Source organism: Corapipo altera, unplaced genomic scaffold (genome assembly GCF_003945725.1).
Source record: "Corapipo altera isolate COAL_440 unplaced genomic scaffold, ASM394572v1 96, whole genome shotgun sequence".
Taxonomy (NCBI): domain Eukaryota; kingdom Metazoa; phylum Chordata; class Aves; order Passeriformes; family Pipridae; genus Corapipo; species Corapipo altera.
Window position 1 is genome coordinate 1,819,092 of NW_020884962.1, and position 14,472 is coordinate 1,833,563.

General features: G+C 54.2%; 2 protein-coding genes across 6 annotated transcripts in view; one reads left to right on the plus strand and one right to left on the minus strand.

Annotated features, from left to right (window-relative positions):
• The window catches only part of PTBP1 (polypyrimidine tract binding protein 1), a 25,817-nt gene extending 25,600 nt beyond the window's left edge, over window positions 1-217 (minus strand). The window contains exon 1 of one of the 2 annotated variants that reach the window (XM_027664195.1): window positions 95-217. Coding sequence is in view for 1 of the 2 variants with exons in the window: in XM_027664194.1 (XP_027519995.1) it covers window positions 95-102 (8 nt within the window). In the remaining variant the exon portion in view is untranslated. The remainder of the gene's footprint in view (window positions 1-94) is intronic. The other variant, XM_027664194.1, reaches the window with a different exon arrangement.
• Window positions 218-564: 347 nt separating this feature from the next.
• Window positions 565-14,472, plus strand: part of LOC113957175 — a 19,031-nt gene continuing 5,123 nt past the window's right edge. For 3 of the 4 annotated variants that reach the window (XM_027664384.1, XM_027664387.1, XM_027664388.1), the window contains exons 1-2: window positions 565-747; window positions 9,126-9,215. The gene's annotated coding sequence lies outside the window, so the exon portion shown is untranslated. Of the gene's footprint in view, window positions 748-9,125; window positions 9,216-14,052; window positions 14,456-14,472 lie in introns of those variants that run through there. The other variant, XM_027664386.1, reaches the window with a different exon arrangement.

Sequence of the window (14,472 nt, forward strand, 5' to 3'; positions counted from 1 at the left end):
CCCGGCGCGGGTCCCCGACGCGGCCGCCTCCGCAGCCCGGGAGGGGCCCGGCGGCACCGCTCGCGGCCCCGGCGCGGCGCCGGGCGGGACTCACCCGTCCATTGCACGCGGAGAGGACCCGTCGGGAGCGGAGGGGAGGCGCCGCAATAGCGGGACGAGCGCGACCGCTCCGTGTTATAGACTCACAAAATGGCGGCGCCGCCTGGCCCGCCTCGCCCGCGCCGGCGCCCCATTGGTCAGTGGAGCTGTCACCGTGACGGGGGGGCGGGACCTCCCGCCTCCCGGGGTTGGCGCCCTGGCGCTCCGAGCGAGGCCGATTGGCTGCTGACGGCATGGGGGCGGGGCGGCGCGCCAGTGCGCGGCGCCGTTCGGTAGGCGGAGGGAGGCGGCTGGGAGGAGCCATCTTCAGAGCGGGAAGGAGGCCGGATTGACACCCGGAGCCGCCATCTTGAGTGGGGTCAGGGCATCGGAATCACCGCCTTGGGCGCCATCTTGAATACGGGCAATGGCCCCGGCGTGCACATTGTGCCGTGAGGGGCTGCGGGGGCGGCTCGGCCCCGCCGCCATGTTGGGTGCGGGCAGGGAAGCCGCGCGCCGCCGCCATCCCGGATGAGGGTCGCTCGTCCGCGCCGCCCCTCGGAACCGCGCGGGGCCGGAGGGTTTAATTACAGTCCCCATCTGTAATCGCAGTTAATGTCTTAAGGATAAAGATTACCCTGTGAGTGAGGGAGAGAGAGATCCCGTGAGGTAAGACATCTCACGTACCTGCTGCTCAGGCATGAGGCGGATCTGTGCCTCTGGTCCCGTTCTGATCGTTTGCTGCCCGAAAGAGCTCCATGGCCCGTCAGGGGCACCTCAGTGCGCAATTACATCGGCTTGTCCCACCTTAATGTTTATCATTGCCTGTAGGCCTCACTTCTGGATTCAGGTAGATTCCGCGGGTTTGGGGCTTGTCAAACCTCTGGAAGATTTGCTTTGCAGGTGCTGGGCCACCTATGGTGAATTTAAACCGACTGTGGCGGTTTTGTGTAAGATCCTTTCTGTGGCTCCCTCAGGGTGACCGGGGCAGGTGTGAGGGTCTGTCCCCATCCCAGGCCCCTGGAAGCTGCTGGATCCTCCCCACCACCGCTCCAGGGAGCAGTTCTGCCGTAGATGAAACACTGTTTAAATACAGACCCATGTGAACGCTCAGAAAATTACTTTAGAGTGCAAAGGAAATTTGGGCAGTGTTTCTGCTGCGTGTCAGGTAACTCGGGCAGGTACAGACATGCATTTTGTATTCTCTTGTCTCTCTCAAGCATACACTTGGCACGTGAGTAGGGAAAAGAAAAAGTTAGAACTGAAATGGTCTGTCTTCTCCCAAACCCACGGTGCTGTGCCAAGTCCTCTGGCCAGAGCTCTTGTTTCTCAGTGGGGCAATTCTCAGAGGTTTCGGAGGCCAGGATCAGACATCACCTGCCTCCCTCACCCTTGTCCCCATCTGTGAAATGCAGGAGCTTGCCTTGGCCTTGGATCTTACCAGGACCTGGGAACTCTGATTCCCAAATCTTTGACTTACTGGGCTCCCAGTTAAAATCCAGGAAAAGTATGTTCTGATCTATTGCTAAAGGCAAATAAAACTGTCTGAAACCAGGTTGTTTACTGGGTCGTGCATATGAAAGGCTCAGCTGCTGCCTCAGATAAGAGATTTACAACTTCGATGAGACAAAGAATAGGAAAATGATGGTATTATGGATCCAGTGCAGCTGAGAGCCAGAGAGATAAAGTGATGTGATCAAAGAGAGCAGGAATTTAACAGCCAACACAAGCTTCCTGCACTCCCTTGATCTGTGCCTGGTTTAAGGTGTGTTTCCCATGGAGGTGTTTCACTTCATCTTCCCTTCAGAATGATTTTATTTCTATACTGTAAGTAAGGAATCCCTCCATGGTAGAGGATGCTGTGGAGACAGAATCCCTCCTTTTTTTTTTTTTTTCTTTTTAAATATGGGCTATTTCAATACCCTGAACATGCCACAAAGACTGAAAATATTCATTAATGCTCAGCCAGGATCTGATTTTCTAGTGGCTGCTGACATGAGTTTATGGCATGTGCAGGTATCCCAGGTGCTTTCCAGGTATCTATGGTGGAACAGTGAGAGGTGGATGCCTGCACAGGATTCCTGATTTCCAAAGGCCTGTCCTCTGCAGGTGTGGTCTGACTTAAAAGACTCGTTAAGGTTTGTGCAACTCGCTCTGATTTTCCACAGTTCTGGCAGAAATTATGATTGTGCAACATTTTATCAGTTGTTTTCCTGCAACATGAAGAGAATTTTTCAGGCAGCATCTGCTCAGGGAACAAAGTGACCAGAGATACTGTTGGGGCTTTCTCTGGGCCAAACAGGAAAATACATTTAAGAACAAGATCACACTTGATATAAAAACCCAGCGGGGAGCAGGACCTGCCCCTCTGTGTCCTTGTGTTTGTTTTGAAAAACAAACCCAGATGAAAATGGCCATGTGGAAAACAAAAAAAAAAAAGAGGAGGGCAAAGGGGAAAAAAAGAACCAGTTTGTTTTGTAGGATCCTGCAGCAGCGTCCCACCCTCCAGCTCCGGTTCCTGCGGCCGGGAAAGGCCTCTGGGGCACACCCAGCTTTTCTCTTTTTGAGCCCTTCCTGCCTGTGTTATCTCTTGGCAGTTTAATTCACCACTAGAGAAGAAAAACCTTCGGAAAAAAACCGGAGCTTTTCCTGCCTTTTCCCTTTGTATTGTTCAAACAACCCTGCGGCCTGTGCGGGGTCACGGACACTTCTCTGCCTAGAACTCTTCCCCTTCTCCTTCCTCTTCCACCCGACATTTCTGTCAGCAGTCTGAAAACCAGAAACCCTCCTAAAACACGGCCCCAGTTCAGGAGCCCGAAGCCCTGGGCAGAGTGGTGCATCCCAGATGCTGGTGTCAGTGACAGTTGCTTTCCTGGAAGTTCCTCTCCTGCCCCGTTATTCCCAGAACTCTGCAAGGCCCTAAACCAGGGAACTCTTTCCCAGATAACTGCTGCCCGTGTATCCCAAAGAAACCTGGGAGCTAGAGGGTGCTTCCCTTTGTCTCTTTTATTTATTTCCAGCCCTTTTCAGCGAACACGGCGGTTTTGTTTCAAAGCACACTGGCAGCTTTAGCAACGTCTCAGGGTGCCAGAACATTCTTCTGTGCATCGCTGAGGATGCCACATCACAGCTCTGGGAGGGGTCAGTGCAGAGCGGGCGGGGCGGGAGCGGAACCCCCCGGGGTTTGTCAGGCCAGCAGATGTGTCCAGCCCTGACCCTCGGCCTCCCCTGCTCGTGCCTGAGGGACCCAAAGCCCCTCTGCAGCTGGGGTGGTTGGAGGAGGAGGAGTGGGCACAGGGAGGACCGCAGGAGAGCTGGCAGGGTTAGTTCCAGCCCTGGGAAAGGTGCAGCTCTTCCCTGCAGACACGTGGCTTTCTGAGCAGGATGCTGCGTGAGGGAGGGGGGCGTTTCTTCCCCTGATCCAGGAGAGTTTGGCAGCATGGAGTATTACCAAGGAGTGTTCTGATTGGTAATGGGTAAATAAAGGGGTTTGGAATCGAGCTTAATATCCTGTCAGTCATAAACAGAAGTGTTCTTGGAGAGGGACTTTTTACAACGGCCTGGAGTGCCCAGACAAGGGGAAGTGGCTTCAAACTGACAGAGGGCAGGGTTAGGTGGGATATTGGGAAAAAATTCTTCCCTGTGAGGGTGGTGAGGCCCTGGCACAGGTTGCCCAGAGCAAATGTGGCTGCTCCATCCCTGGAAGTGTTCCAGGCCAGGTTGGACAGGGCTTGGAGCCTTGTCTAATGGAAGGTGTCTCCGCCCATGGCAGGAGGGTGGAATGGGATGAGCTTTGAGGTCCCTTCCAGCCCAAACCAGTCTGTGATTCTGTGATTCCTAACCTGTGTATGGGCTCTGGGAGCGAGGTGTCTGTGGCAGCTCTACCACTGCAGTGACGTGAGGCCTCCTGTGCAGATCCAGAGCTGAGCAGCTGAGAAACACTCTGCAAGCCAGGAGAGCTGCACCTGGGGCACGGTTGGTGTTGCCATTGCACACTCTGAGTTCCCTTTTTACAGGGCTGCCAAACTGCAGCTGCAGGTATTTCATGCTGCAAGCACCTACATCAACTTCAAATTTCAAGTAGAATCAGAAGAGCTCACAGTTTACACCTTTCCTTCTTTCTAATCCGTGGCACGAGAGACTTCTCTGTATTTGTGCTGTTCCTCGTCCGTGTTATTTCAGCACTTCCCTGTCCCTGCGGCTCCTCCCGATGCTCGGGGTGACTCATTTCCTGTGCAGGACGAACCAGCCATTTCCTGGCTGTTCAACACAGCACATTTTTTCCCTTCCAGTCGGGGTTGGAGTGGTGAGGATTAAGCTATAGTTTGAGTAATCCATGGTTTGACTGATCTATGGTCTGATTCACTTGTCTCTTCACTGCAGCCTTCCCCAGAAATCACCTGGCAGCACCTGGGCCTGCTCACCTGCCCCTGCTCACCTGGGCCCCCCGCTCAGTGATTTGGGCCGTGGCATAAAGTAATCACAGCAGCCCAGCTCTAACAGTGCCATCCTTTCAGTCACTGCAAACCAGGTCTTCTCTTAATTCGATCCGTTTCAGCTCACAATAAACAGGATGTTAAAAAAGAACCACAGGGCAAAGCCACTGATATCACAGCACAAATCTAAGCCAGAAATTCTAAGTTACCGCCTCAGCGCTACCAAAATTGCATATTGACATTGGAGAAATCCAGGTAATACCTGTGTTTGTGTTAGACACAGGTTACCAGAAGGCTGGGTTGGTTCCTGTATTGATTCTGTGCCCGTCATTCCAACTCTTCCCTCCAACACGTGCTCCCAATTTCCTGAGCCACTCTTTATTCCCACCCCACGCTGTGACTAACTCAAGGACAGCTTGCAACACTGACACTGTGGAGCTCAGACACTGCCTGGCCACTGCCATGCCAGCCTGAGGTGTCACAGTTCTTCTGAGCAGCTTTTTACTGCTGGATTTTTAATTATTCTTTTAATCCTATTTGAACACTTGGATTCATCAGCCTGTCAAAGACCTGGAATGTTTGGGAAGGAACTCTGCACAGTGGGGATGCTGCTGCTGGAGTCTGAATGGAGCACATGTGGAGGGCTGAACCCTGAATAATTCATACCTGTAATGATTTATTCATGCCCAGAGCTGGATACCTCCCTGTGACTTTCCATTATCTCAGAGAGAATGCAGGTTCCGATTCCACTGCCCCAGCCTGGTGCCAGCTCCTGTGCTGGACTTGGAGCAGGGGGGCTGATGTCTCTGCTCAACACAAGTGGGCAACTCCTGCCCTTTCAGTGCCACAGCCGTGGCCCCTGACACCCAAACTGAAATGTAGGGACAGGTCCTTGCACACCCCTCAGAAAGGACGGTGGGCGAGCAAGCAGGTAAAGGTCTTTTCCACAGATACATGGGAACTCTGCACCCACAGTGCAACATATTCTGAGCATGGAAAACAGGCCCTGACTCACTCACTGTGATGTGACACCGCAGAGCTGAGCTCACTCTCCATGAGAAATTGCAGTTTTGTTTCCCACTGTAAAGTTACAGAGTCTGACACAGTTGATGCCACATTGCAGGATCGTTTCCTGCCCTCCCAGAAACCTTGCAGGAAAGTCTGGACAAAGAGCAGCAGCTCAGGCTCATCATTCCTGCCTGCTGTGGGCTCTCAGAAAATGCTATCAGGAGAGGCTTGCAGGCCCACGCTCCGAGTTCCTGACCTGGGTGAGGATTCTGCAAGACATTCAAATTCCGTCTGTCTAGAAAGACTGAAAGATGATCCCGCGTTCCAGAGACTCTCCAGACCTGCGGACGGCACTACCCCTCACTGCCTGGTGTGAAATTTCCTAATTGTTTAACCTGTAATCCTGACTTCTTTTGTCCTTGGAATAGGCTCTACATCAGCATAATCAAAAATGTCAAACAGGCTTGAGAACCTCTCCAAGTTGCTAAAAATGAACGTGAGTTTCCTCCCTGCAGAGACTTGCTTCATCTCTCCCTTGCTCTGGCCTCAGCTTTCCGAGTGCCTGGTTCCAGTCCCTCAGCATAGTTTGCATTCCACTGCCAAGAATGAACATTTATTTATACAAACAACCCTCCTTCCAAGCACATCTCCCTCTGTCCTGGGGCAGGGAAGTAAACACCATTTCTGGTCTGTCTGTAGCTCCAGCTCTGCATTTCCTTTTTGCTTTAGTCAGGGCCTTGTTTGCAGGGAAAGCTGAGTGCTGTTCCATCACTTTGCCATGCCTCAGGTCTGCTCAGCAGTGGCCTGGGAAGCTCCTTCGCTTCCAATGATTTGATTTTGTGACCCTCTAAGGATGGTGCCAGTCTCCCAACCAGCCCCTCGGGGTGGCTTGCTGGGTCAACAGCAGTTTCCAGAACTGGGACCTGGGGGGCTCTGTGGGACCCCAGGAGTGCTCAGCCGCCATACCTGCTGCCCCAGCTCTCCATCAGCTGGTGTTCCCCAGTCGGTGACTGGGCTGCTGTACTTGTGCTCCCAGCAGCGCTGTGACACTGGGAGGGAGCCCGGAGGGAACTGGGCCGGCAGCTCCCAGGAGAGCAGCGCCCAAGGGGCGAGGGGAGCCAGCTGCAGCTCATGCATTATTGCTGCAGCATCTCCATCGCTCACCTGCCAGGCTCAGGGATTGTTCCTGAAACTTTAGCTCAGCCCCTCTGTCCGCAGGTGTCTCCCATTGCATCTGCCATTCGAAATGGTTGTGGCACAGATGCCAGATGACTCTGGACAGGGGAATGTCACAGTGGAGCACAGGTCATTGAAATGAAAAAGGGCCCTGACAGAGAGACAGGCCTCTGCAGAGCCCCTCCAAGTGCTCCCTCAGGTATGGAGCCTGCCTGCTGCTCACCCCTGCTGTGAGCACTGGGTTTTACTGGTACAAATTGCAGCAACGTTTGAAGAGGTGTCCACAGTCTAAAGGTGTGCGTGTCCCTCTGTCCCTCCCCAGGTGTGTGGATCACACAGGGGTGTGTGTGCCCCCAGCACACAGATCACACAGGTGTGAACAGCCCAGTCAGTACTGGCTGTATGTTCCTGTGTTTGTGTATGTGGCCCCCCCATCTGTGCCATGGTTCCCCTGGAGCTGACTGGGACGTGAGAGACCCCAAAGGCAAAAGGAACACAAGGTCGGGAGGGATTTTCCAAAGGCTGCTCCCCTTCCCCAAATCCTGCGTTTTGGTGCCACATTTGTGGCTCAGTGCAGCCGAGTCCAACTGCTGGTTTCCACAGCGAGTCAGGAACAGACATGTCCAAGCACAGCTGGCTCGGAGGGGACCGGGACAGCCACGGTCTGTGCCCGCCCTGAGCCCCATTGTGAGCCCGGCCAAGAGCGACATCATTTCCCCAGGGCTGCAGCTCTATTAAACACAAAGCTCCAAATGATTTCCTACTTGGATCAAAGCTGTGTTTGTTCCAGTGGCACTTAAGTTTAAAAGGCAATACTGGGAATGAATGAATCCTCCCCAGCGGCAGCTGCTGAGGCTCAGTTGGTTTGTCAGTGCTGTAATTATGCCATGGATGTCTGGTGTTTGCTGCCCCGTGAGTTCCTGAAGGATGTTGTGCAATGGAGCAGCGCAGGGAAGCCTTGCTCCCAGGCTAAGGGGCTTTTACTTTCGTGGTGTGAAGGCTTGCTCTTGTTTCAGGTGGTGAAAGTGTTCAGAAATCTCACATTCTGATTCCAGAATCAAACCCAGAGTCTTCTGGATCAAACTGGATTGAAATGTATGAAGAGACCCAGTGGCCTATGTCCAGAACCCTGGAATTGGTGGTTTGATTGTAGGCTAGGGTCTGGGTGAGGAACCTGCTCCCTAAATCCTTGTCTGGGTTGTACAGCAGATGCTCTGTGTGACAGACAGGAGGTGGAGGAAGCCCTCCTGAGTATGAAATTAAGCACTAAAAGAACACGAAGGCGGGAACAGCAGCATGTGAAGTCAGGGAGAACTGAGAGCATTGGAGATGCCAAAGGAACAAAAGAAACCCAATATCCTTTAGAAGGTTTAATATTTAATTGGTGAGCTCTCTGATACCAGGGCAGTGAGTGCAGTGGACAATGACAGGAGCCATGGAAGGGGTGCCAAGTGTCCCCCGTGGGGCCCCAGCACCCCCAACACACAGGCACAGAGGCTCCTTGTGTGCAGAACCATCAGTTCTGTGCACAGCTCCCTGCTCTGTCCCACAGCACTGAATTCCTGGTTCTGGGTAAAACCAGCATCGATATGGCCCAAAGGAGACTCCCACTGCGTGGTGGCAGGTCTGAATGTGCTGCTCCTGGCTGCCTCCTGTGCAGGTGCTGCCCACACCTGCAGCCCAGAGGAGCACTTCCATGAGCTCACACACACTCCATATGGAGCTGAGTTCCATCCATCAGGGCAGTTCAGCTTCATTTTCTTGCTTTAAGGTCAGGGCTCAAAAAATACATAACAATACTTTATTTATTGAGAAAATACTTCATTTCATATTGCAAGGTGACCAGTTCCTTCTGCAGCAGAAGGATCCTTGCCTCGGGAAGGGAGTGTGTGTGTGTGAGGAATTGCCCCTTCTGAGGCATTTCAGCCAAGAACTCCAGATCCAAACCCACCCGTTAGCTCCTGTTTTCTGGACTCTGTCGAGTGGAGTTGGTGGTTTACTCTTGCTCACGCTCTGGGCAGGGTGTTAGGGCTGCTGCAGGAGCAGGGTCAACAGCTCTCCCAGATCCCATGCCAGAGCATGTGTTTCTTGTCCAAACGAGCAGCCACGTGTGCCAGTGCCAGGCTTGCTGCCTCTCCCAGGAGACAGGTGCCATCCAGCTGTGGGGTTTTCATCTGTGAGGCTCTCAGCTCTGCTCTCAAAGAGTATGAGACAGTGGGGAGCCACTGCCTCTCACTGGTACGTCTCAGGTCCTGCTGATCCCGGCTGCTGCCCCAGGCAGCCACTCAGAGGCCACCAAAGCTGAGGGCTCTCAGCTCTCAGGGCAGAGAGCTTTGCTCATTGCTTCCATCCCACCCAAGGGATTGGCAGGCTGCTTTGAGATCCCTTTCCTAGCTAACTAACACCTCTCTGTCCCCTCTCTCCTAGGCTGCCCTGTGCCCTGGGTGAGATCCTGTCCTTTGGCAGTGCTGTGCTCCCTGGGAGGCTGCCCGGGGTGTCCACGTGATCTTGGAGCAGGTAAGGGAGACAGTGGCACTTCAGAACAAGGACACAGTAGAACATTGAGCAGGAGCCAAGGCTCCAAAGGTGGGAGCCTGCAAGGCATCCCCAGAGAGCACAAAACAATATATTTGCCTGTGGCCAAAATCCTGGGGTGCTGCACTGGGAGATATTTTGTGGGGGACGGGCACTTTGGGTTCCCTTTGGGCTCCCCGTGCCAGAGACCCAGCAGGGACTGGAACAGGCCATCCCAGAGCCAGGGACCTTCCCCTCCCCTGCAAGGTACTTTGTTACCAACAAAGTGGTTTCTCCTGCCTCCGGGAGCCGTTTCCCATCACATCCCAGCAAACCTCCATAAATACCTGAAGGGCAGAAGTGAGCACAAGTGTTTGCCTGGTGCTGGTGAGTCCTGCACCCTCAGGCCGAGTCGCCTCAACTTCAGGGGCCTTAGACAAGGAAAACGCTCACACCTGGGAAGGAGCTGAGGTGTGGGTCAGTAAAGTTGGTCTGTATGGTAAAAGAAGTAGGTTATGATGTCCCATTGTGAACAATTACATCTAATTACAAGTCACAGATTCACCACAATTACTGTTTAATAACAAATTGCTGCCATGCTCCAGCCAGAGTGGGCCAGGGTGAGCTCTGGTCTTCGTGGGGTGAGACAGCAGGGCAGAGGGCTCTGGCTCAGCTCAGGGAGGGGCAAGTGCCAGGCCCCAAAGGGGGATGAAGCACTGGGTGCTGTGTCCTCCTGCCCACAGCACTGGTAGGTGTTTGGTTTGGTTTGGTTTGGGTTGGGTTGGGTTAGTTTGGTTCAGTTTAGCAGACGGTTGAAGAAACGCCTTGTGGCACACAGTGATTTTAGTTAAACTTTAAAAGGCTGCTCGGAAATATAAAAACTGCAGTAAACTCTCTAACAATTAAATCGAACAAGGTTTGCCCCCTCTCCTGGCCAGCCCAGGGCTGTTGGCTCCGGCTCTTTGATATCGAGTCCTGGCGGAGCTGCACCGGAGCGAGCCCAGCCCGGGAGGCCCCTCCCTGCTCGGTGCCGGCCCTGCCCGCGGGGCTGCGGTTCCCGGCAGGAACACGGACACGGCGGCACCGGGACCGGGACGGGGGAAACCGGGACGGGGGGGCGGGGCCGAGCACCGGGGCCGAGCGCCCCCTGCCGGTACCGGGCCCGAGCGCCCCCTGCCGGTACCGGGCCCGAGCGCCCCCTGCCGGTACCGGGGCCGAGCGCCCCCTGCCGGTACCGGGCCCGAGCGCCCCCTGCCGGTACCGGGGCCGAGCGCCCCCTGCCGGTACCGGGCGGCGGCTCCGGCCCCGGGGAGCAGGAACAAAAGGAGTCCTCGTTTCACGTCGTTCCCGGGTGATTTGCGAGCCCGGCGCACCCAAACGCGGCGGAACCGGCAGGATCAAAGGAGCTCGTACAGCAGGAGACACCGGAATCACCCCGTGCCCGGCGCTTAGGGGCAAACCCGGGGCGGCGAGTGAAGCTGCAACACTCCGGCATGGCCGCCTGGGGTGAGGTCACCGACCGTGGTACACCCACAGGGGTGGGGGGCACAGTCAGTCCCCTCTGCCTGGCTGTGCCTGGAACGGCTCCATGCTCATCCCAGCACCTGTCTGGGAACAAAACATCCCAGGGAGAGTCACAGCCTGCACATGGGATCATGAGGACAGTCCGGCCATCTGTCCCCACGGCACTGGCACAGGTGTGAGGTGCCTCCAGGTACCACCAGGGCCCTGACAAGGTGTCAGCGACGCTGCAGCGTTTCCTGTCCAGGTCACACATTTGCCCATCACTGATTTCAGCTTTCCCACTTCCTCCTGAACTCCTATTTATAGAAGTTCATGGTTTCAAATGACTTTTTTCTTTCACTCAGGTTGGTTTGGTGGCTGATCCCTTCTTAGTGGCCCAGGCAATGCTGTACCAGCTGCCCGTGGCTTTTACTATTGCTTGATGCAGTGCTCACAGTCACATCCCAGGCCAGTGACTCCAGAATGCAGCCCCTCAGGAGCAGAGACAGTTAGGAATCAGGGGAAAAGTGGTGTCCGAATCTTTGAACAAAAAAGCTCTTGTTTAAGGAGTGTGGTGCTGGAGGCCAGTGTTTGCCAGCAGGGTCTGTCTCCGCGCCTGCAGTCAGACCCTGCCCTCTGCAGACACACAGGGCGGGGGGAAAGGGGGGTTTTCTGGAAGCATCTCTCAAAATGGAGGAATGGCACCCTGTAGCAAGTACAGGATATATCCTGGGAATTGTATTTCTGCAGACAGGGCAGGAGGGGCTGGTGGAAGTATGTGCGGAAGCAGGAAGAGAGCTGAAGAGGTGCTGAGAATGCTCTTGTACAGGGCAGAGGAGGAGGGAAACAAACATCTCAGAGAACAGGAAAACTGAAGTGCTGGAAAATGATGGATCCACCCCCCAGGCCCCTGCTAAGGAGGGTGGGACAAGCTCCATGATTTCTGGCAGCCATGAGCTGCTGCTGCTCCGCTCAGCTCCGTCCTGCAGCCAGATGTGTTCGAGTGCAGCTTCAGCCCTTCCTGCCCGGCAGTGCCCCCACGCTGGCCACAGCTCTGGCCGTGCCCCACACCTGTGTTTGTCCCCCCAGCTCCAGGGAGGGTTTCCCGAGGGAGCAGGGAAGGGGGCAGGAGTCAAGTTTAAGCACTGCTGTTCTGTATCCTGTTGTTTTCCTACCAGGATTGTTGCAGTTTCCTGCACTGTCTTATCTGGAGCAGGGAAGCCAGCGCTCTCTGATTCGCTGGCTCAGTGTGTGTCCCGGGTTCTAATCTGCAAAACAGGCGTTAGAGCCCCTGAGAGGAGCCAGCTAGGGCTGTCACAGGGCAGGGGGACAGGGACAGAGGGGGCAAAGGGCTTTTAGTGCTTCAAAATGAGTGTCTTTATTTGGTGCTCCTGTTTGCACAAGGCTGTGTGTCACACGGGTTTGGGCCTTCGGCACACCCAAGAGAGACAGAGAGGAAGATCCTGATGGTGACGTTCTCAGGTGATTCTGTGTTTGACAGACTTTACAGGAGGATAATTTTTAGAAAATGCTGAGCATGCTTTCCCCCATCCCCAAAGGCTCAAAGTACAAACAGGAAAGTCTTAAAGCAAAAAGACCATTTCCGTGTTTCAGTCAGCCCAGAGTTCAGTCTCCCCTGAAACGCTGGAGACTCCTGTGAAGTTACTTGGCCACATTTTCTGGAATACAGAGGTAAAATCCACATCCACAGCACTGAGGCCTGGAAAGCTGTGCAGAGGAGCAGGGCCTGAGAAAGCCAAATCTTTTAGATTTAAAAAAAACCCAACCACCTTTTTTCCTCGAGTGAACCTGAATTCGTCTAACTATAGGTTTTAGCAGTGCACTGAATTCCCCATGGGTTAAAAAAAATTAAATCCTTTACTGTACAGCTCTGGAATGTCCTGTTTTCAGGACAGAAAGGTGTGGGTCCTGCACACACTGTCCATTATCAGATGGGAGCCTCTCCTGGAAAGAAAATTAACCCAGCACATCGGCTCCCAACCATGCAGACACTGAACCAGGCACAAGGCTCCAAAACAAAACTCCCTCCCCACAGGCATGCCAGGGTTGTTGGAAGCAGGTAAAAACTGTGGCAGTGATCAAGATGGATTTTTATTATTTAAAGAGAAGATATGTATGCCAGTTCAGCCTTTAGGGGAAGGATGGGTCATTTTTCTCACTCAGCTGTGACTGTGAATCCAGGCCAATTCCACTTGCCATTCCTTTGGGGCACTCCCAGCTGCTGGAAGTGTGGGGGCTGCAGTGGGCTGAAGGGTCTCTAGCTGAGCACCAGAGCCTGTGCTGAGAACTAAATAGCAAGAGAAAAAAAGGGGTTTTTTTCCCCGAGCCATCAGGAAGAGGAAGACATGTGTCTGGAGATAAGGAAAGATAAAAGCATTCCACTTGCAGAGGCTTGTGATAGGGATCAAGATGTTCATCTGCCAAGTCAGTAATTTTGTGGCCTTATGACCATGTGGAGCTTCCGTTCCTGTTACCTTTTCCCACACTGACTGAAGGCACTGGATTATTGGCGTGGAAGTTCCTTTGAGTCTGTCCGAGCAGCTCAGCCCTTTCAGGGAATTGCACAGGCTGAACTCAAAGACAGAACTCTCTTTGACTTCAGGAGGGAAAACAGTTCTCCCTCGAGTTTAGGTGCAGCTTTTGGGGGCTCAGCAGGCACAGTTTGTGAGCTCCCTGCCTGGGGAGGTGGGAACAGGTCAAACACCTCTGGGGAGAAGCTTGGGCAGAGCCACTTTCTGTGAGGGGTCAGGACAGCCAAAACAGCTGTTGGAGGTGACTCCCTACCCTGTTTGCTGGCATCCATCAGGAGAGAGCTCACGGGGACAGTAGATCCATCCAAGGCCTTGATTAACGTCAGGAGCTCAAAGTGCATTTGCTGCTTCCAAACAGGCTTTTATTGTCTGATTTTTGGTTAAAGCAGCAGTAGATTTCTGTAAAAAATGCTCTGTAAATCCTGGCTTTGCACATTCCACATGCTGGCATACACAACAAGCAAGCATTCAGGCTAAAATTATCCATGCTATCATTAGGCAGGAACACATGGATTGAGGGAGCCTAAGAGCAGAAGAGAGCTGTGCCGTTGTGCTGCAGGCAGGCTCACCCCAAAGGGAGCAATTCCTGTGCTTCCCAGTCATTCCCTGTCGGGCACCTGGGAGAGGTGTGACCTGTTCCCTTTGGACAGGAGAGCCGGTGGGTTGGGCTGGTGGTGGGCGGGCACTGAAGGCCCCGAGGACGCCGGGCACAGCCCCTGCCCTGGGGCCGGCGCTCCTGCGGCACAGCCGTTCCTGCCGGGTCTGCCTCCAGTGTAGCTGCCACACTCCTGAGAGAAATCCCTGCGGACAAGCACCGCGTTCACAGATTACAGAGCAGCCCTGCAGCTGTCGGCTGGGATGGGCTTCTCCCGTGTTCCACGGCTCACTGGGAGAGCAGGAGCCCCGGGGCTGGAGCTGCTGTACCTGGCAGTGGGTGCTCAGGTGTGCTGGGCTCTGCTCGCTGACCGCCAGCCAGGGCCTGTTCTCACCAAGAGCTGTGTCACGTTTGGGCCAGAACTGCTCAAAGAACCAGTTTAGACATGGTTCCTGTGTCCAGTGTTTTCAGCCTGGCTTCTTTTACCTTGACTAATTGCAAAGCTTTTAATTAATCATGGCCCAAGACGCCTGGAGCACAGGCTCCACTCCGGCCTGCAAGTGCACGGTGTCAGTCACGGAGGGTGACACAGTGTCAGTCACGGAGGGTG